General features: G+C 35.6%; 1 protein-coding gene across 10 annotated transcripts in view; it reads left to right on the forward strand.

Moving 5' to 3' along the window:
• Positions 1 to 23,907, forward strand: part of CEP83 (centrosomal protein 83) — a 219,872-nt gene that overhangs the window by 139,421 nt on the left and 56,544 nt on the right. For all 10 annotated transcript variants that reach the window (XR_012324253.1, XR_012324252.1, XR_012324254.1 and 7 more), the window contains 3 exons: positions 267 to 417; positions 14,667 to 14,759; positions 16,641 to 16,772. Coding sequence is in view for 3 of the 10 variants with exons in the window: in XM_073788346.1 (XP_073644447.1) it covers positions 267 to 417; positions 14,667 to 14,759; positions 16,641 to 16,772 (376 nt within the window). In the remaining 7 variants the exon portion in view is untranslated. The remainder of the gene's footprint in view (positions 1 to 266; positions 418 to 14,666; positions 14,760 to 16,640; positions 16,773 to 23,907) is intronic.

Below are 23,907 nucleotides of genomic sequence, written 5' to 3' on the forward strand. Positions count from 1 at the left end.
TATAAATTTGTAAAAGTCTTGTTTTGAAAGTAGCAAGACATATAAAATTAAATGTATCTAGGTGGCTAAATGTTTTTTTCCCTTCAAAGTAAAATTGCATTCAGAAATTACAGTGTTAATAATAAATGAAACTGTAAAGCAATTATATTTGTAAGTTTAATAAATATATGATGTTGATCTTGCTCTGTAGTGTTGGTTGACTTCACATAAAGTAATGCAATTAGAAAGCAAAGGATACACTTAAATTCTTCTTTTTAAAAAATCAGGTTGCAGGATGAGTACATAAAGTCACAAAATGAGCTCAAGCGCCTATTAAATGAAAAGCAAACTCACCAGGAAAAATTTCAGCTGCTGCTTGAAGAGCTACGAGGGGAGTTAGTAGAGAAAACTAAAGACTTAGAAGAAATGAAGCTGCAGGTAAGAAAATATATTCAAATTAGTATAAAAGTAGTCAGATATTTAGTGGAAATAAATAATTTTGGTAAATTTGGTAAATTTTCCCTATATTCTTAATGAATATTTTGTTGTATCTCTAGGTGGTATAACTTAATCTTCTTTCATATACTCTAGAATGTTAGCTACCCTGTAGGGTTTAGCCACAAAACTGTTATTTTAGGTAAGTTTGTATTATATTTCCTGTTCTGATTTAAATAATATCTTACTCTTCAGAATAATTGGAGGAAAGGCCAGTTTGTATTGATAAAAATTCACAATTTAAAAATATTTTTAAAAATAAAGGTGTATAGGATTTAAGTATTGATCTAGTGCTTGTTACAAGAAGGCATTATTAATATTGGAGTCATGGGTTGATAGAGTGAAAAGCCATCTTTCAAGTCATCCAGTGTGGCATATTATCCAATTCATGTATTCTTTTGACAGCAGTGTTAAAGGAGTTTGTCATTCCGTATTATCTCGAAATCTTCCATTGTTGGAAACACCACCACTTAAGCTTGGGTTGGACCCTCCACCATGTTTACTGTTTCATTCCTACGTATACATATTTAGGACATTTAAACAAATAAAAACCTCTGAAATGTGAGTTGAAGAGGGAAATATAATTTAAACCTTTAGAATTGGTGGATTAATTTGTTTTGCAAAAATTGAGGCCTATATGAATGCAGTCTGTGAGCACTAAACCCAAGGTATTCAAAGTATTCTTTTCAGGCATTGAAGATGTAATCACTGTTTCTTGAGAGTAACATGTAGACATGCTTATTTGTAATAAGCACATGCAAAATAGCCTAAGAAGACTAGAGTGGCTATATTAATATCAGATAAAATAGACTTCAAGACAAAGAGTATCATTAAAGATAAAAAGAACGTTTTTATAACCAAAAAAAGGGTCATTTCACCAGGAAGGTGATGACCTTCAACAAATAGTTATGTTTCTATTCCTTAGTTTTCTCACGTGATAAAGGGCATAAAGGTTTTTATCTAACGGGTTGCTGTAAGGACTAATGAGATTATAACCTGTATATTTTCAGTACGGTGTCTGGCACATAGTAGCTACTCATAAATGATGGCAATTTTTATTCTGTTGGAATACAGACTCCACGACGGCAGGTGGAGTGTGTCTCCAGTGCTCAGGATGGTGCCTAGCAAGTATTTGTTAAATGAATGACATGAATAAGTAGAATAAATGAGCGAGTTGGAATTGTTCTATTCATATATAGTATAATGTTGCACTTGTTGTCTCATAGGTATCTAGAGCCTTAGCATCTTAGAGTTGATAATCATCTAGTTCTCTTTCATATCTGTCATGAATTGAATTGTGTCCCCGAAAAGATAAGTTGAAGTTCTAACTCCCAGTACCTCAGAATGTGACCTTATTTGGAAATAGGGTTTTACAGATGAAATTACTTAGGTTAAGATAAGGTCGTACTGAAGTATGACAGGCCCTTAATATAATATGACTGATGTCCTTAATAAGAAGAAGAGAAAAGACATAGAGACGGAAACACACGGGTGGTGGTGGAGCAGAGAGAACGTCCTATGATGACAGAAGCAGAGATTGAAGTGTGGCAGCTGCCAGGGAATGCCAAGGATTGCCAGCACATCAAGACAAGCTAGGACAGGGCAAGGAAGGGTTCTTCCTACAATTTTCAGAGGGAACACTTAGCTGACACCTTGATTTTGGACTTCTGGCTTCCAGAACTGTGAGGCAATAAATTTCAAAGCAGAATTCCCGTTTGGAACTCTTATGACACAGAGCTCTTCATTCTGTGCTTCAGTGCTTTCAGTGCTAGAGAACCTAGTGAATTGTAAAGTGATACACTTCCATTTATGGATTGGAGGATGTTAAGCATTTTCTCTATCATATTGAAAGGAAATCATCCTCCCTGTAGCCTCCCTGTTGGTTATTGCAGTGTTCCTTGGACCTACACAAAATAACTCTGGATATTTCTTCATGTGATAGCTTCCCAAATGTTTGCTGATAAATAAAATTTATCTGTTAAAGTTTCTGTTTTTCAAAATAAACATATCTGATTTCTATGTGATATTTACCTGGCAGAAATAACTGAAAGAAGCATTTATACATAAATACATGTATTGAAGCAGTTTAGCTATTTGCTTCAGGGGGTGTTTGCAATTTGTACAAATTGTGAGTTAAGTCAATTCAGCAAAGTAAAATCAGCAAGAAATACTTCAATGAAGGTTTTATGAAAGATGATTATTTTAAAAATACACATGTATTGTCTACCTGCAAAATGCCTTTTCACATTTAGAATTTAGTATCTCTGGCTTCATAGAAAAACAATGTAAAAGACATTCATTTAAAGAATATTTCTGCATCACTTGTGCAGTTGTAGTGAATGGGGATAATAATAGTGCCTAGCTCATAGGATGATTGTAAAGTTGCAATGAATCAATGATTAGAAATTATTAGTATGGTGCTTTGATGTCGTAAGTGGTTACAACAAGTTAGCTATTACATTGTTGTTATGTAACATGTGAGCAAAACCTTTTTTAAAAATATGGGAGTCATTTTATATGTTTCTGAAAAAAGTTTTAAAAAATTACTTTGCCAAACATTTATATGCTTTCTTTGTGCCAGGTAATGAAAACTGTGTAAACCAGTATGTTTACCATTTTATTTGGCTGCTAGGAAGCTCAGAGCAAAATTTAATACTCAGTTTGTCATTAATCTTTTAAGAATCTCTGGCACAGCAATATTTGCCCCCTTAAATCAAAATATTCTTTGAAAAATTCTGGTCTGTTTTGTATTATTATTTTTTTATTGGAGTATAATTGCTTTACAATGTTATGTTAGTTTCTGTTGTACAATGTACTGAATCAACTATATGTATACATATATCCCCTCCCTCTTGTACCTCCCTCCCCCCACCCCCCATCCCACCCATCTAGGTCATCACAGAGCACCAGGCCGAGCTCCCTGTGCTATACAGCAGGTTCCCACTAGCTATCTGTTTTACACATGTTTTACACATGGTAGTGTATTTATGTCAAACCTTATCTTCCAGTTCATCCCACCCGCCCCTTCCCCTGCTGTGTCCACACGTCTGTTCTCTACATCTGTGTTTCTTTTCCTGCCCTGCAAATAGGTTAATCTATACCATTTTTCTAGATTCCACATATATGCGTTAATATTGTTTTGTATTATTAATATGACAAATGTTGGAGTATTGAAGATTTTTTATATATTTAGTATAGGTAATGACACATAGACGGTTGTATGACAGAGCATTCTTTTAAGTTTCTTTTCAGACAAGCAGTGGCAGTATTCCATTAGAAATGTAAGACACAGCATAATTTCCTCCTAATATGACATTGAGTTAACCCTCTAATTCTATGTCTTTGGTGTATGTCAGCTTTGAGAGAGAGGGAGAGGAGAGGAAGATAGATTTTTTAATGTGTGTGCTTGTTGTTAATAAGTTTCTTATGAGATAAGCATCTCTAACCATAGATTTTTTTCTTTATCAGAGACCTCATTGATCACAAGACTCCTGTGTAGTTACCAATTGCAGTGTTGTTTTTTCCTTTGTGTAGATACATTTTTCCATCAGTATCATTTTCCTTCCATCTTATGGACTTTAACATTTCTTATAGTACAGAAATACTGGTGAGAATTTTTTCAGCTTTTGTATGTATATGTAAGAAATGGTGTTTAAAGGTATTTCAGCTGAGTATTGAATTCTAGATTGACAGTTTTTTCCCCTAATACTTTAAAGATGTTGCTCTTCTGTCTTCTCACTTATGTGTCACATAAGAAATTTGTTGTTAGCTTTATCTTTGTTCTCTTTATCTAGTGTGTCTTTTTTTCTTGTCAGCTCTTAAGATTTTTTCTTTATTGCTTTTCAGTAATTTGACCTGCCTTTGCACATATCTTCATGTTTCTGGTGCTTGAGGTTTAATGAGCTTCTTGAGTCTGTGGGTTTATAGTTTTCATCAAATTTAGAAAAATTTTAGATATTTTATCTCAATATTTTTTTCTGCCTCCTATTTGATTTCCTTTGGGGACTCTGCTAGTAGGCCACTGAAAGTTCTCCCATAACTCACTGATGTTCTGTTTGTTTATTTTTAAAGATTTATTTTTAAATTTATTTATTTATGTCTGTGTTGGGTCTTAGTTGCGGCACGCGGGATCTTTCATTGCGGCGCATGAGCTCTTGGTTGCGGCATGCAGGCTTCTCTCTAGTTGTGGCGTGCAGCTTTTTCTCTTCTTTAGTTGTGGCATGTGGGCTCTGTAGTTTGCGGCATGCAGGCTCTCTAGTTGAGGCACATGAGCTCAGTAGTTGTGGCGTGTGGGCTCATTTGCCCCTCAGCATGTGGGATCTTAGTTCCCTGACCAGGGATCAAACCCGTGTCCCCTGCATTTTAAGGCGGATTCTTTACCACTGGACCACCAGGGGAAATCCCTGTTTATTTATTTTTAATCTTTTTTGTCTCTTTGTTTCATTTTGGATAGTTTCTGTTGTCATGTCTTTAAGTTCTCTGATCTTTTTTCCTGCAGTGTCTAATCTGCCAGTCATTTTATAGTGCATTTTTCATCTCAGAAATTGTAGTTTTTATCCTGAAGTCCAATTTTGATTTTTTTCATATTTTCCTTGACATGTTCAATCTTTACTGTAGCTTTATGTGGAATTCAGTTATAGTAACTATATTAATGTCTTTGCTAATTTTAGCATCTCAGTCACTTCTGGGTTGGTGTTGGTTGGTTGATTTTCTTTTCCTATTTATTGTGGGTAGTATTTTCAGGCTTCTTTACATATCTGCTAAATTAAAAAAAAATTTTTTGTATTTAAGTTTCAGGTGTAGAGCACTATGGTTCAACCTCTGTATACACTAGAGTTACCACCACCACAAGTCTAGTTATCATCCATCGCCATACAGCTGACCCCCTTCATCCATTTTGCTCACCTCCCAACCCCCTTCTTCTCTGGTAACCACTAATCTGTTCTCTGTATCTCTGAGTTTGCTTTTGTTTGATTTTGTTTGTTTGTTCATTGGTGTGTGTTTTGATTCCACATATGAATGAAATCATATGGTATTTGTCTTTCTTTGTCTGATTTATTTCAGACAAAGAAACTTAGCATCATACTTAGCATCATACCCTCAAGGTCCAACCATGTTATGAATGGCAGGATTTCACTTTTTTATGGCTGAGTAGTATTTTGTTGTTTGTGTGTGTTTGTGTATGTGTGTGTATGCATAATGTTCTCTTTATCCATTCATCCATCAGTGGGCACTTAGGTTGTTTGCATATCTTGGCTATTGTAAATAATGCTGCAGTGGACATAAGGGTTCATATATCTTTTTGAATTAGTGTTTTCATGTTCTTTAGATAAATACCCAGAAGTGGAATTGCTGGATCATATAGTAGTTCTATTTTTAATTTTTTTAAGGAAGCTCTATACTGTTTTCCATAGTTGCTGCACCAATTTACATTCTCACCAACAGTGTAACAGGGTTCTCTTTGCTCCGTATACTCATCAACCCTCGTTATTCATTGTTCTTTGATAATCACCATTTCTGACAGGTATGAGGTGATATCTCATGGTTTTGATATGCATTTTCCTGATGATTAGTGATGTTGAGCATCTTTTTATGTGCCTGTTGACCAGCCTTATGTCTTCTTTGGAAAAATGTTTATTCACATTCTCTGCCCATTTTTAAGTTGGGTTGCTTGGTTTTTTCTTGTTGTTGAGTTGTAGATAGGTGATTTGCAAATAACTTCTCCCATTTAGTAAGCTGCCTTTTGTTTTGATTATGGTTTCCTTTGCTGTACAGAAGCTTTTCAGTTTGATGTTTGTTTTTTGCTTTGGTTTCTCTTTCCTTTGAAGTCTGATCCACTGAAACATTGGTAAGATTAATATCAGTAAGGTTGCCACTTATGTTTTCTTCTAGGAATTTTATGGTTTCAGGTCTTGAATTCAAGTCTTTATTCCATTTTGAGTTAATTTTGTGTATGGTGTAAGATGGTGGTCTAGCTTTTAATATTTTTTGCATGTGGCTGTCCAGTTTTCGCAGTATCATTGACTGAAGAGACTGACTTTTTTCCCAGTATCATTATTTTTTTGAATTTTATTTTATTTATTTGTTTATACAGCAGGCTCTAATTAGTTATCCATTTTATACATATTAGTGTATATATGTCAATCCCAATCTCCCAGTTCATTACACTATCACCCCCCCTCCCTGCCACCACTTCACCCCTAGGTGTCCATATGTCTGTTCTCTACATCTGTATCTCAATTTCTGCCTTGCAAACTGGTTCATCTGTACCATTTTTCTAGGTTCCACATATATGCATTAATATATTTGTTTTTCTCTTTCTGACTTACTTCACTCTGTATGACAGTCTCTAGATGCATCCATGTCTCTACAAATGACCCAATTTCGTTCCTTTTTATGGCTGAGTAATATTCCATTGTATATATGTGCCACATCTTCTTTATCAATTCATCTGTCGATGGGCATTTAGGTTGCTTCCATGACCTGGCTTTTGTAAATAGTGCTGCAATGAACATTGGGGTGCATGTGTCTTTTTGAATTATGGTTTTCTCTGGGTATATACCCAGTAGTGGGATTGCTGGATCATATGGTAAATCTATTTTTAGTTTTTTAAGGAACCTCCATACTGTTCTCCATAGTGGCTGTATCAATTTACATTCCCACCAAGAGTGCAAGAGGGTTCCCTTTTCTCCACACCCTCTCCAGCATTTGTTGTTAGTAGATTTTCTGATGATGCCCATTCTGACTGGTGTGAGGTGATACCTCATTGTAGTTTTGATTTGCATTTCTCTAGTAAGTAGTGATGTTGAGCAGCTTTTCATGTGCTTCTTGGCCATCTGTATGTCTTCTTTGGAGAAATGTCTATCTAGGTCTTCTGCCCATTTTTGGATTGGGTTGTTTGTTTTTTTAATATTGAGCTCCATGAGCTGTTTATATATTTTGGAGATTAATTCTTTGTCCGTTGATTTGTTTGCAAATATTTTCTACCATTCTGAGCGCTGTCTTTCCATCCTATTTGTAGTTTCCTTTGCTGTGTAAAAACTTAAGTTTCATTAGGTCCCATTTGTCTATTTTTGTTTTTATTTCCATTACTCTAGGAGGTGGATCAAAAAAAATCTTGCTGTGATTTATGTCAAAGAGTGTTCTTTCTATGTTTTCCTCTAAGAGTTTTATAGTGTCCGGTCTTACATTTAGGTCTCTAAACCATTTTGAGTTTATTTTTGTGTATGGTGTTAGGGACTGTTCTAATTTCATTCTTTTACCTGTAGCTGTCCAGTTTTCCCAGCACCACTTATTGAAGAGGCTGTCTTTTCTCCATTGTATATCCTTGCCTCCTTTGTCATAGATTAGTTGACCATAGGTGCATGGGTTTATCTCTGGGCTTTCTATCCTGTTCCATTGATCTATATTTCTGTTTTTGTGCCAGTTACCATATTGTCTTGATTACTGTAGCTTTGTAGTATAGTCTGAAGGCAGGGAGTCTGATTCCTCCAGGTCCGTTTTTTTCCCTCAAGACCACTTTGGCTATTTGGGGTCTTTTGTGTCTCCATTCAAATTTTAAGAATTTTTGTTCTAGTTTTGTAAAAAATGTCATTGGTAATTTGATAGGGACTGCACTGAATCTGTAGATTGTATTGGGTAGTATAGTTATTTTCACAGTATTGATTCTTCCCATCCAAGAACGTGGTATATTTCTCCATCTGTTTATGTCATCTTTGATTTCTTTCATCAGTGTTTTATAGTTTTCTGAGGACAAGTCTTTCACCTCCTTAGGCAGGTTTATTCCTAGGTATTTTATTCTTTTTGTTGCAATGGTAAATGGGAGTGTTTCCTTCATTTCTCTTTCAGATTTTTCATCATTCGTATATAGGAATGCAAGAGATTTCTGTGCACTAATTTTGTATCCTGCAACTTTACCAGATTCATTGATTAGCTCTAGTAGTTTTCCAGTGGCATCATTAGGATTCTCTATGTATAGTATCATGTCATCTGCAAACAGTGACGGTTTTACTTCTTCTTTTCCAAGTTGTATTCCTGTTATTTCTTTTTCGTCTCTGATTGCCATAGCTAGGACTTCCAAAGCTATCTTGAATAATAGTGGCGAGAGTGGACATCCTTATCTTGTTCCTGATCTTAGAGGAAATGCTTTCAGTTTTTCACCATTGAGAATGATGTTTGCTGTGGGTTTGTTGTATATGGCCTTTATTATGTTGAGGTAGGTTCCCTCTGTGCCTACTTTTTGGAGAGTTTTTATCATAAATGATGTTGAATTTTGTCAAAAGCTTTTTCTGCATCTATTGAGATGATCATATGGTTTTTATTCTTCAGTTTGTTAATATGGTGTATTACATTGATTGATTTGCGTATATTGAAGAATCCTTGCATCCCTGGGATAAATCCCACTTGATCATGGTGTATGATCCTTTTAATGTGTTGTTGGATTCTGTTTGCTAGTATTTTGTTGAGGATTTTTGCATCTATATTCATCAGTGATATTGGTCTATAATTTTCATTTTTTGTAGTATCTTTGTCTGGTTTTAGTGACAGTGAACAGGGTGATGGTGACCTCATAGAATGAGTTTGGGAGTGTTCCTTCCTCTGCAACTTTTTGCAGGAGTTTGAGAAGGATTTGTGTTAACGCTTCTGTAAATGTTTGATAGAATTCACCTGTGAAGCCATCTGGTGCTGGATTTTTGTTTGTTGGAAGATTTTTCATTACAGTTTCAATTTCATTACTTGTGATTGGTCTGTTCATATTTTGTATTTCTTCGTGGTTCAGTCTTGGAAGGTTATATCTTTCTAAGAATTTGTCCATTTCTTCCAGGTTGTCCATTTCATTGGCATGGAGTTACTTGTAGTAGTCTCTTAGGATGCTTTGTATTTCTGCGGTGTCTGTTGTAACTTCTTCATTTCTTATTTTATTGATTTGAGTCCTCTCCCTCTTTTTCTTGATGAGTCTGGCTAATGGTTTATCAATTTTATCTTCTCAAAGAAGCAGCTTTTAGTTTTATTGATCTTTGCTATTGTTTTCTTTGTTTCTATTGCATTTATTTCTGCTCTGATCTTTATGATTTCTTTTGTTCTGCTAACTTTGGGTTTTGTTTGTTCTTCTTTCTCTAGTTCCTTTAGGTGTAATGTTAGATTGTTTATTTGAGATGTTTGTTGTTTCTTGTGGTAGAATTGTATTGCTATAAACTTCACTCTTAGAACTGCTTTTGCTGCATCCCATAGGTTTTGGATCGTCGTGTTTTTATTGTCATTTGTCTCTAGGTATTTTTTGATTTCCTCTTTGATTTCTTCACTGATCTCTTGGTTATTTCATAGCGTATTGTTTAGCCTCCATGTATTTGTGTTTTTTTATGTTTTTTTCCCCTGTAATTGATTTCTAATCTAATAGCGTTGTGGTCAGAAAAGATGCTTGGTAAGAGTTCAGTTTTCTTAAATTACTCAAGCTTGATTTGTGACCCAAGATGTGATCTGTCCTGGAGAATGTTCCATGCACACTTGAGAAGAAAGTGTCATCTGCTGTTTTTGGATGGAATGTCCTGTAAATATCAATTAAATCTGGTCTTTTGTGTCATTTAAAGCTTGTGTTTCCTTATTAATTTTCTGTTTGGATGATCTGTCCATTGGTGTAAGTGGGGTGTTGAAGTCCCCCACTACTATTGTGTTACTGTCGATTTCCTCTTTTATAGCTGTTAGCAGTTGCCTTATGTATTGAGGTGCTCCTGTGTTGGGTGCATATATATTTATAATTGTTACATCTTCTTCTTGGATTGATCCCTTGATCATTATGTAATGTCCTTCCTTGTCTCTTGTAACATTCTTTGTTTTAAAGTCTATTTTATCTGCTATGAGTATTGCTATTCCAGCTTTCTTTTTGTGTGTGTGTGTGTGTGTGTATGTGTGTGTGTGGGGGGGGTGTACACGGGCCTCTCACTGTTGTGGCCTCTCCCATTGCAGAGCACAGGCTCTGAAGCAGTGTCCTTGTACTCACAGTGAGACACAGCCACTCCCCGCCTCTGCAGGAGACCCTCCAACACTAGCAGGTAGGTCTGGTTCAGTCTCCTGTGGTGTCACTGCTCCTTCCCCTGGGTCCCGATGTGCACACTACTTTGTGTGTGCCCTCCAAGAGTGGACTCTCTTTTTCCCCCAGTCCTGTCAAAGTCCTGCAGTCAAATCCCGCTAGCCTTCAAAGTCTGATTCTTTGGGAATTCCTCCTCCCCTTGACAGACTCCCAGGTTGGGAAGCCTGACATGGAGCTCAGAACCTTCACTGCAGTGGGTGGACTTCTGTGGTATAAGTGTTCTCCAGTTTGTGAGTCACCCACCCAGCAGTTACGGGATTTGATTTTATTGTGATTGCACCCCTCCTACCGTCTCATTGAGGCTTCTCCTTTGTCTTTGGATGTGGGGTATCATTTTTGGTGAATTCCAGTGTCTACCTGTTGATGATTGTTCAACAGTTAGTTGTGATTTCGGTGCTCTCGCAAGAGGGAGTGAGCGCACGTCCTTCTGCTCCACCATCTTGAACCAGTCTCCTCCCCAATATCATTTATTGAAGAGGCTGTTTCAGGCCTTGAATTCCAGTCTGTAATCCATTTTGAGTTAATTTGTATATGGTGTAAGATAGTCGTCTAGTTTTATTTTTTTGCATGTGGTGGTCCAGTTTTCCCACCAGTATCACTTATTGAAGAGACTGTCCTTTCTGCAGTGTATTTTTTTCTTTTGTCATAGATTAAATGTCCATATATGCATGGGCTTGTTTCTGGGCTCTCTGTATTCTGTTCCATTGATCTATGTGTCTGTTTTTGTGCCGGTATCATACTGTTTTGATTACTATAGCTGTGTAGTATAGTTTGAAATCAGGGAGTGTGATACCACCAGCTTTGTTCTTATTTCTCAAGATTGTTTTGGCTATTCAGAGTCTTTTGTCATTCCGTACAAACTTTAGAATTATTTCTTCTGGTTCTGTGAAATCTGCCACTGGCATTTTGTAGGGATTGCACTGAATCTGTAGATTGCTTTGGGTAGTATGCATATTTTAACAATATTCTTCCAATCCATGAGCATGGAATATTTTTCCATTTTTTGAGTATCTTCAGTTTTTTTCATCTGTGTCTTATAGTTTTCAGTGTACAGTTTTTCCCGTCCTTGGTCAAATTTATTCTTAGGTCTTTTATGCCTGGTAAATATTTATTGGATGCTAGACATTGTGAATTTTACTTTGGTGAGTGCTAGATATTTTTGTATTCCGGTAAATATTCTTAAGCTTTGTTCTGGGACACAGTTCCTTGGAAACAGTTTTATCATTCTGAGTCTTGCTTTTAAGATTTGTTAAGTGAGAACAGATTAGTGTTTAGTGCTAATTATTCCCACTACTGAGAGCCTTCTGAGTACTCTACTCGTATCTCTCTGGAATGAAGTTTTAAGTCTGGCTTTTGGGAAAAGGAACTCTGTGAGAGCTCTAAATACTCATCCCTCTAATCCTTTCAGGTGGTCCTTTGCCATGGCCAGGAAGCTTTTGCAAAGCTCACCTTCTGTGTTTTCTGTCTCTTAGGGATCTTCCTTGCTTCATTATGTCCAATGTCTTGAAAACCATCGTGGTTTTTTTTGTTCAGTCTTTTGTTTGTTTCAGGCAGGAGGGTAAACCTGGTCTCTATGCCATCTGCTGGCAGTGGAAGCACTTTTTTTTTTTTTTTTTTTGCGGTATGCGGGCCTCTCACTGTTGTGGCCTCTCCCGTTGTGGAGCACAGGCTCCGGACGCGCAAGCTCAGCGGCCATGGCTCACGGACCCAGCCACTCCGCAGCATGTGGGATCTTCCCGGACTGGGGCACGAACCCGTGTCCCCTTCATTGGCAGGCAGACTCTGAACCGCTGCGCCACCAGGGAAGCCCAGCACTTTTATTTTTAATTAAAATATTTTAATTAATTATGGAAATCTCAAACAAGTACAGAAGTATAGTGAGTGGTACGATGCATCCCCACATACCCATCACCCAGCATCAGTAATTACCATCTCTGAGCCAGTCTTGTTTTATCTTCTAACACTTCTGCCTCTGTCTCTCAACCCCTCTGGATTATTTTGAAGCAAATCATATCATCTCAACCCTAAATATTTTAGTGTACATCTCTATTATATACCAAAGCAGTTCCTCAAAAGTGTTTCCACAATACCATTTACATACCTAAAGTACTTATTTCTTTGAACCTCTTAGTGTTGTGTCTTTGTTCACGTATTCCTAATTTTCTCACAGTTTTGCTTGTTTGTTGTTATTTTTAAAGTTGGTTTGTTTGAAAAAGCATCCAAATAACATTTACTTATTCTTTTTTAATTACCATTCCTTCTCACTTTGGACTTGAAATTATTATAGACTCTTGACATCATAAACCATAATAACAGGATCTTTCCATCTGGTTTCTTTAGCCCCATTCACTGCCTCTCCTTCCCATAGCCACCAGTTCTCTCCCACCAAAACTTTTGATTCATCTTGCTTCTTCCTAAAATATACATATGGTAATGCTTATTCACCTTCAGTGAATAAGCAAGGTACAGAAAAATGTGTATGGTATGCCTTTCTTTATAGAAAAATTAGAAGTAGTATATATGCTTATATATCTGTGTACTGCTTCAAGAAGGGTACATAAATTATTGACAGTGGTTGCTTCCTAAGAGGGAAACTAGATGACTGAAGTGAGAAGACTTAGTTTTTTAATATTATATTTTATTTTGTTTGAATTATTTTATTTATGTAATTTATTCATTTTAAGTAAAAGGAAAAAATTTTTAAATACTGAGTAAATTATAAGAATATGAACTTGGTGTTCAGGAAGCTTCCACTATGTGGCTCCCACCTCTTTTCCTTTTGTTTCCAGCCAGGATGCAGCTCTCCAAGGTGGCGTTTAATGGAAGTGTGTCAGCATGGCCTTGGTGTCAGAGAGTCTAGAGATTACTACCAACATTAACACAGGGGCGCAGGATTCTAAATTTTCTGTAGTGCTTAGGGTGGTTCTACCTAAAATGCCTTTAGGTCACCTTTGAGGATCATTTTTCTCCCCAAGGAATTTAATATTTTATCCATTCTTCGGTTTTGGGTTCTACCTAAGCTTTAGTTTTCCCATTCCTTTGATGTGCCATTCTTTCTGTCCTAAATATCTTTTTTGTTCATCTTTACCTTTCTGGTAAGCCTGTATTGCCTATTTTTATAGGTATTCGTATGTATAAATTATTTTTCACTTGAAAGTGTGAACTTTTTATGGGGAGAGATATACTTCCTTTGAGGTTTTGTAATCTTTAGCAAGTTTGACTCTGTGTGTTTCAGTTTTGATAAAAAGGGGTATGATAATGTAGCTTATATTCTGGATTGTTGCAGGGATTAAATAAACTAATGCATGTAAGGAATTTAGAACAGTATGTTATGTAGATTATAGTATGTTGCACAATGCTTTACATATAGTAGGCATTCATTCAGTAAAGTTTTTCGAATATTTGGAGTATTGATGAATAAACAAATAAATATTATTCTTAGTTTTCAGAGATTAATGTAAATACAAACTAGGTCTTTTTTTTTTTTTTTTACAACTAGTATTCATTAATTAATTGATTCAAGAAATAATCGAGTGTTTCCTTTGTGCTAGGCAGTAGTGCGAGGTTTTGGGAACACATGATGACTAAAGACTAACTGTGTGTTCTTTTAAGGAGCTTACGTAAATACTTATTGAAATATGAGTTCTATAAGAGTATAACATGGAGGAGCCTAAAGTAATTTTGCTGGTAAATATCAGCTTTCTCTGATTGAAAATAAGTCTGAAGAATTTCCTGTGGTATACCAAATTGTTATACCTTTATTTTGCTTGCTTTAGAAAATAGAATCAGCCACTGTATCCAACATGATAATCTTAGCTGCCAACATAGTTTTTCCTATTAATAACAATAATAATAATCAGTAATTGTCTTTACCTCATGTTAATGGAATTTTGGACATCTCTGAGAGCTTGAAATTGAGTTTCTTTGTTTCAAATGATGGTTCTATTTATATAATGGTTATTGTAAAATTAGGTATATCATGAAATTTCTATTAGTTTAATTTCATTGTCATAATTAGGAGAGAAGCTTTGAAATTTGTCTGATTCTTCAATTTAATATTTGTGATTTCATATTTAGAATTGTTCTATATTTCTCTACATATTAGGTATTAAGTCCACAAAAGTTGGAATTGTTACGAGCTGAAATACAACAAGAACTAGAAACTCCAATGAGAGAATGTTTTAGGCATCTGGATGAAGTAAGTAATTTGTATAGAAGGACTGTGCATTTATCTACATGTGACTGTGAAAAGCTTGAGGAAAAGCATCATTCTCCTACTCAAAAGCCCTGCAACAGCTTCCGTTCTTACTCAGAGTCCTTATAGCAGCCTTTAAGACTGCACACGATCAGATCCCATTCTTGTGTCCACATTTGGCCTTCTTGGTGTTTCTTTGGCTCTTCAGAAACGGTGCAGTTCAAGTCTTTGCCCTAGCTGTTATTCCTGCCACATATCTCTTGGCTAATATTCTCATCTTTTTCAAGTCTGCTGAAATTTCACCTTTCCAGTAGGGCCTACTTTGACCAACCCCTGCCTCCTTTTAATATTGCAACTTGCCTTTCCTGTCACTCTTTAGACTTTTGGATACCCATTTACCCTGCTCTACTTTTTATTTTTCTCTAGTATTTATAATCTTCTAATATGCTATATAATATTTATTGTGCTTATTTTAAAAATTTTCCCTTTTACAACTGCTAGAATGTAAGTTGTATGAAAGGAGGAACCTTTATCTGGTTTTGTTCACTGTTAGAGTCCACGTTCCTAAAACACTTCCTAGCATACAACAGGTGCTCAATTAATGTTTGCTGAATGAAAGAATGAATTTCATGCAGCCTCAGAAAAGTAAAAATTTGTTAGTTTTTCTTCAGATTGAGATCAGTCTCCTCATATGAAATGTTGGTATGATGTGACTGAATGTTTAATAAAGGGAACAGGAAGAGATGACAGATATTGACTATATTATGTACTATCCTAGACATTTTATACGTTATTTTATTTAATAAACATACTGGGCCTTATACATACGAATGAATATTGTCCCCCTCAAAATGGTCCCCTTTGGAAAGTTGTAGACTAGTGATGCTGTCATTGCACAAAACAGTTGTGGGAATCCTCTTTTATAAATGATTTTCTGGCTTGATAAAGTCATCTTTTCAATATCATCCTGATGGGTAACCAGAGCATTATGGTTTAGGAGTAGATTTGATTTTGGATTATAAAAAATTACTTAAATCTGAGGTAGGTGATCAAGTTAAGTAAAAGCATGTTTTTTTTTTTTTTTTAAAAAGTATGTTTCTGATAAAATCACAAAACCCACTTTCTTGGTTTGTAAACAGGCTTAGAAATCTTTCAACTAAAGATTTATAGTGAGCTGAGTATTTTAGGAGGCATGCTTTCCTTGTTAATTCCTTGATGTATGTTGGAATAGTGTCTCCGTCTTCCTGCTCTGTTACCTGAGTTTTTATTGAGATTCAGAATGCCAGCAGCTTTTGAAGTGTTAGGCAGCAGAATTTTAGAGCATAGGCATTGCATGTGTTCTTGGTTAGTCAGGAGAGTTGGTGCTACATATATACTTCAGACTAGTGTGTTGAATTGGACTATCATTGTAACATTTGACTGAACCTTGAGTTACTGTACTAAACATTCAAATAATCATTTACCTACTTAAAATTCATCCTTTTTGACTTTTAAGGGGGTATTTTATATTTTATTACAGAATTAATTTTTAAAATCTATTTTGAAAGGTGTGCTACATTTTTAAATATTATTTTATTAAGCCCAGAGGTCAAAAGTTTTGACATGCTAATACATTTTTATTATTAGAATCAGTGAGGAAATAAGATTAATTGAAGAGTAATTTGTTTTACTGATACCTTTTCAGGAGTGTGCTAGTTCTGTTTGTAGCATTCTTGTCATGAGAACTTTTCCAAGATTTGTTTATACTTCTGTTAAGCTTAATTTTTTACTTTTAGAATGGCTCTTAATATAAAACAATTTAAAATTTTTGAAAAGGTGATTTTTGAAGTGAGTACAAATTTCATTTATAAATTTGTGATAAATTATAATCTTCTTTTAATTTAGGAAGTAGAAAAGTATAGAGCTGAATATAATAAACTTCGCTATGAGCATACATTTCTCAAATCAGAATTTGAACACCAGAAAGAAGAATGTGCACGTATTTTAGAAGAAGAAAAAATAAAATATGAATCAGAGGTGAGTGACTGATTATACTAGTTTAGTCTTTATCCTGCTAGTCAATAAAATTTTATGATTTTATATTTTTTGTGAATCTCAACCTAAAGTTGATTGCATAATTGCTTTATTAATTAATGGTTAAGTATTTGTCATGATTTTCATCTGCTCTATAGCAACATTTTTCTGATGAATGTTCTTTTTGGACTGTTAAAAGAGGAAAAGATGAAGAAAATTTATTTTGCCCCAGTCAGTGGAGATAGATAGCAGAGACAGACTTCTCTTTGCAAATACAGTTTGTCTGTGTGATTGCTTATTTAGCACTGTCCCCCTCTACTTATTGGAATCAAACCATGTTCAGGAGAGCTCTGGCTCTCAGCCCATGCTCCTTGTTTCCACTGATACAAACAAGGGGTTTATACATTAGGGTGTGCCCATCACCATCACTTCGTTCTTTCTGGCATCTACAACTGCAACATTCTGTCTCTGATGCCTATAGCCTATACCCCTATTCTTTATCTATTAAGTTTGGCAGCCTCTCTTCTCATTTTGTCGTTTGTCTCCTAATTTTGCCAAAAACGAGGTTTGTGTCTCTTATTCTTCATGTTGCTTTTAGGTGATTTTTCAGGATGGAAAGAGAGAAATATCAGTTTTATGTTGCTATATTCAAATAAGAAATCTAATGCTAGTTGAATTTATTAAAAAATAGCTTGTTGTCCGTACTTACATGAAGCATTCTATGTACAAACACATCTTCATAATACATTTATTGCATTGACTTTATTTGGAATTAAGAGCTAAAATATACTCTCCTTCCGTTACCAATTACTAATTGGATCAGACTGATTTCTTCTTATCAGTGAGCAAATTCCTCCATGATTGTTCGAAAAGTAAGAAGTTGAATGAACTTTGGATCATTTGAGTCCATTAAGAATTTGGTACCAAAAAACTATAAATAATTATAGTCTTTTTCATTAAAAAAATTATTTATTTTTTTTTACATATGATCTCATGTCCATTATGGTCAGTGATATGGAGCAGGACCGTCTTATTTTTTCCATTTTAAATGGCGACACTGAAGCACGAGATAAGTGACTTGCCCAAAGTCTCACAGAAACTCAGCAGCCAAGTTAACAGTAGAGCTCAGGTACCCCAACTCCTACCCAGAGTTTTAAGTTTCAAATTATTAATGATTTGAGGTTGCTATGCTAATTAGGGGCCATCTAACCACTGTAATATTGTAGAGAGATCAATTGATTTATATTATGTAAGATTGTGAAAGATTTTGAGTCTGTAATTATGATAGACTTAAAGGAACTACATATAAAAATTTTCCTGTGGAAAAAAAAGAATGATAAAAAGATTTCCAACCTAAAATGTAGGTTTAGTATATTGAAGAGTAACTACTGAGGCTGAAGATAGTGATGCTTTATTTTATACTTTGCTTTTAAAGTCTAATGTTGATGTTTATCTGGTAATGATTATTTGTATTCTGTAGTTTCTAGTTTTATTGTGTTTTTAAAGAATGAAACCTGCATCTGAAACCTGATGCCTATTCTGTTTTTCACCCATGAAAGACCAAATGATATTCATTAAAAATTTTAAGGTGCCAGTGGCATCTTAAATAATTTTCTAATTGGAATGTCTTATGACATTCTTAGAAATCTGGAGATAAACGGCTAGCTAAGAAGCTATGATTAGTAAAGGCTAGAAAAGTAAAACTTTCTAATAAGACTGAAGTTCTCGTATGAGTGTGTTTCATGTTTGATAATTGCAGTCATCGTTGCTTTTGTTGTGGTCATCCATTTACAATGCTTGGTGTCAGCTTATCTCTTGTAAAAATAAAATACAGTGTGTGTGTGAGTTGTGGGGGAAAAAAAAAGACTGAAGTTTTCTCCTTTCTACTTGCTAGTTGATTATGCAGGAGTAATATTAATTAGTGGATAATTGGGTGTCTGCTTTCATTCCATCACTTATCTTTACACTCCAGTTTCTCTTTACAGTTAAAGTAAAAACTAGTGAGATGATGTGGACACAAAACAGCAGTAAAACTTCAAAGTAAAGCCTACTCTTGCCATCTATCAACTTTACAATTTTAACTGGTATAAAATATATTAACTTGGTGTATTAAAAATAATTGGATTTTCTTGCATTAATTAAGGAATCACACAATACTGTACATTTTCACTTCTACAGATAAAAGAAATAACTGAATATTCTTTAGTGTTTTGTTTCATAGGGGAATACTTGAGGAAGATTTTGTCAGTGTTTTCCTGAGGAGCACTCTAGGAATTCACATGTCCCTCATGATATTTTGAAGTTTAAAAAGTATATGAAAGAAGATATCTTTATGAAAAAGATAATGGCATGATTTCTCAGTGCATTTGACTGTATACAGATGAAATTCTGAAGTTACATATATAGTTGTTATTTGGAAGTGGTACTAGTGTGTTTATATTTTATTAGGACTCTGATTTTATATTAGTCTGCAAATAGTAATGAAGAGCAGTACAAAGAGTTTTAGGTACAGATGATTGTAATGTAGCCTGAATGAGTGAAAGAGTAATCCAGTGGAGATACTAAGATCTTGAGAGAGGGCAGTGAGCACTGCATCATATGAAGACCTGTCAGTGACACAGTACATAGTGACAGGTCTCCGAGATTATTCCATCATGCTTTCCAAACTGGCTGAGCTCTACCTTGGCTTGTATGGGGCTGGTGAGAAGCCAAATTTCCTATGGCAAAGAAGGAGAACTTCTTTGGGTCCCTGTTACCACATGCTGTTTTTTCATTATAGCACTGGTAGCACAGAACTTGATAATGCGCTCCTTCTTTGGGTCCTTATCCTGACATGTATGTCGGTAGACATCATGAAATCTCTCAAAACACTTCTTTTTTGTTCTGATAGGTTTTGAAGTTCTATCTGGAGTGCTGCTTTAGGTCCCGGTGGGTTCCGTTATCTGAAATATTCCAAGTTCTCTAACTTACACCCTTCTCAGATTACTCTGAACTATTGATACATTACAATAGATAAAAGTCTCCCAAATTAAAATTAAATTACTTCACAGTTGGAATTCTCTGGAATTGATTTTAGCAAACTTTTAAGAAGGGCTTTGTGAAATTTTACTCATTAAACTTTTCTGTGAAAGCAGTTTTGAATATCTCAAAAACTTAACTTTTTGCCTGTAAAATTTTAAACATTTCAGATGTTCATTTAGCATGACATGGGGAACGGACTTAACTTCTCTGTGCATCAGTGTCCTCATCTATAAAATGGTGTTGTCAGTAGTATCTATCTCATGGAGTTGTTTTGAGGATTTAATAAATTAATGTGTGTAAAGTGCTTAGACCACACATAGTAAGCCTTCAATAAATGGTAGTTGCTATTATCATTATTTAAATTTCCACGTGCTCAGATTTCTTGAGTGTATGATCTTGTCCTTTACTTGAGCATGTTAGAGTTTTCAGTGTCAGGTCTGCACTTAGATCCTCTAAGTATTTTGAGGGCACATATCTCATTACAGTGCTTGCATCCCCCATCTTCATCTCACCATCATTCTGACTGCTCTGCTTTCAGGTGCTCTCTGCCCTAGCTTTTCCTATCAGTCACAGTTAGTTATCTTTTACTACACTCATGACCTCTCGGGGCCTGAAAAAGGCATGTGTTTATTATCCCTATTCTCTTGTTCAGTTTGAGTAGAATTCTTCTAAAGACACTGAACATCACCTCATTTCCCAACAGTTCTTGCATCCCATCGTCTGATCTTTCCATATTTATGTCTGGAGGCAAATACATAGTCATGGGGAGAAAGTTCTTAGTACTGTCTTTCTCTTACTAGGAGAAAGTAAGGAGTTTAAGGAAAGGAGATGTTATCTTCCAAAATTAGATTAAAATATGAACTTAAATCTGTAAATAATTTAAGTGCTACCTTCTTCTTAGTGTAAATAAATGAGAAAATGGTTTTGTTTTCCATCATTGATATAGGAAAAATCAATTCTAATACATATAGGGGAAAAGGGGAAACTTGGAATAATAGGAATATAAAAAGGTAAGCTAACTTGACTTTAGAAACAAAGATCAGGGAACTTGAAATTTCATGTGCCAAATGTTTACCATAATGCCTGACAAATAGTAAACATTCAAATTAATGGTATTATCACTATTAGTACCTGACAGCATTAATCATAGTACTAATTTTCATAATAAATATAGTAGATATTTTTAAATAGATTTCATATTTGTAAGTGAGAAGCTACAGAAGTTGAAGAAGTGAAAGAAAACAAATTTGTATTCAATTTACTGGGAGAAGCACTTTATAATTCTTGGAATTTTGTCAGCAACCCTAGAGATTAGATAATCATTATTCCCATTTTATAAATGAGAAAACGCTCATGAAGCACTGAGAGACTGGTTCAAGGTTGGACAGCTAGTAGGTGGTAGAGCCAGGAATCAAATCTAGGTAGTCTGGGGGTTTCTGCTTCTGGCCATCGTAGAGTTTTAGGGACTGAATTTAACTTAAGGTGCTGACTAAAAACTGGGACAAAATATAGGAAGCTGTGGTTTTCAGACACTAGAAAACAGGTAGTACGTACTAGGCAGTGATCCCTAAAAGAAGGAAACAAATAAAATGAGCTCTGAGAGATTGCCTCATCTTATGTCCACCAGAGTGGAAAGGCCGCCTAATGCGTGGTGCATTGCATAGAAGACTCAGAAGGATTTTATCTCAGTAGTAGGGCCAAATTAGCCCCACAATAGTGGCTACTCTGGTTCTGCCTAACAAGTGTAAAAGAAAGATTTGAAAGGATCAAACTATTCCTAAGTAACTTAACTGAATAATAGAACAAAGATTTAAACGTACCTAAAGGAATACAAAAGAACCTAACATTAAAATGAAATAAAATAAAAATAAACTTCAGAATGTCTGACATCCAGGATAAAAGGACTGGGTTCATAGTTGTATTCTACCAAACATTTAAGGAAGAAATTATACCCCGTCTTTACAATTTCTTTCAAAAGATAGAATCAGAAGGAATCTTCTTAATTCATTCCATGAAGCCAGCATTACCCTAATACCTAATCCAAACAAAGACGTTACAAGAAGACTATAGACCAGACTCTCCCATGAACAAAGATGCAAGAATGCTCGATGCCACGTCGTTAGATCCCACATGCCGTGGAGCAGCTAAGCCCGTGTGCCACAACTCCTGAGCCTGTGCTCTAGAGCCTGGGAGCCACAACTACTGGAGCCCGTGCTCCGTAACAAGAGAAACCACCAAAATGAGAAGCCCGCACACCACAGCGAAGAGTAGCCCCCACTCACTACAGCTAGAGCAAGCCCGTGTGCAGTGACGAAGGCCCAATGCAGCCAAAAATAAGTAAAATAAAATTAAAAAATAATAAAGAATCCTCAGCAAAATATTAGCAAATTGAAATCAACAATGTATAAAAATAATAATGCATCATGAACAAGTAGGATTTATTTCAGGCGTTCAAAGCTGGTTCAACATTAGAAAATGAACTAATGTAATTCATCACATCAGTAGGCCAAAGAAGAAAAATCACATCATCATATCAATAGATACAGAAAAAGTTGTTGATAAAAGCCAACACCCATTCATGATAAAACTGTCAGCAAACTAGGGCTAGAGGGGAGCTACCTCAACTTGATAAAGAACATCTATAAAAAAAAGTACAACTAACATCATACTTAGTGGTGTGAAACCAGAAGCTGTCCCACTAAAATCAGGGAACAAGGCAAGGATGTCCCCTCTTACCACTCCTTTTCAGTATTGTACTGGAGTCTTAGCTAATACAATAAGACAAGAAAAGGAAATAAAAGACATACAAATTTGGAAGGAAGAAATAGAGCTGTCTTTGCTTATAGATACATGATTGTGCAGAAAATCTGAAACAATCAATAAAAAACTCCTGGAACTAATCCAGCTTTTACAGTGGAGTTGCAGGATACAAGGTTAATATACAAATGGCAGTCACTTTCCTATATGACAGTAATCAACAAGTGGAATCTGAAATTAAAAACATCATTTGCATTAGCACCCCCTCCAAATGAAATACTTAAAAAAATATGTAGAAGATCTAAATGAAGATCTGATGAACATAATCAAAGGATGAATGGAGTCGTATTTCACCTTCATGGAGAGGAAGACTTAATGTTGCCAAGATGTCTGTGCTTCCCAGCTTAATCTGTAGATTAAGTACAATCCCAATCAAAACCCCAGCAAGTTTTGTGGATATTGGCAAACTGATTCTAAAGCTTATAGAGAGCGGCAAAAGACCCAGAATAGCCAGCACAATATTGAAGAACAAAGTTGAAGGACTGACTATAAAGCTATGGTAATCAAGACAGTGTGCTGTTGGCAAAAGAACAGACAAACGGATTAATAGAACAGACCAGAGAGTTGAGAAACAGACCCATAGAAATAGCATCATCTGTTCTTTGACAGAGGAGAAAAGGCAGAGTAGAGAAGAATTATCTTTTCAACAAATGATGCTAAAACAACTAGACATGCAAATGCAAAAAAAAAAAAAAGTGGATCTAGACACAGACCATACAACTTTCCAGAAATTAACACAAAATAGATTATAGACCTAAATGTAAAACTTAAAATTATCAGACTCCTAGAAGATAATGTAGGGAAAAACCTAGATGACCTTGGGTTTGGTGATGACTTAGATACACCACCAAGATATGGTACTTGATACATGAAAGAAATAATAAGTTAGACTTCATTGAAGTAAAAACTTTCCACTCTGAAAGACACTCTATTTTTTTTTTTTTTTTTTTTTTTTTTGCGTTACGCGGGCCTCTCACTGCTGTGGCCTCTCCCGCTGCGGAGCACAGGCTCCAGACATGCAGGCCCAGCGGCCATGGCCCATGGGCCCAGCCGCTCCGCGGCATGCGGGATCCTCCTGGACCGGGGCATGAACCCACGTCCCCTGCATCGGCAGGCGGACTCCCAACCACTGCGCCACCAGGGAAGCCCTGAAAGACACTCTAGAGAATGAGAAGAGAAGCCATAGGCTGGGAGAAAATATTTGAAAAAGATATATCTGATAAAGGACTGTTACCCAAAATATACAACGAACTCAAACTCAACAATAAGAAAACAAACAACTGGATTAAAAAAATGGGCC

This window comes from Tursiops truncatus, chromosome 11, assembly GCF_011762595.2.
Source record: "Tursiops truncatus isolate mTurTru1 chromosome 11, mTurTru1.mat.Y, whole genome shotgun sequence".
NCBI classification, from domain to species: domain Eukaryota; kingdom Metazoa; phylum Chordata; class Mammalia; order Artiodactyla; family Delphinidae; genus Tursiops; species Tursiops truncatus.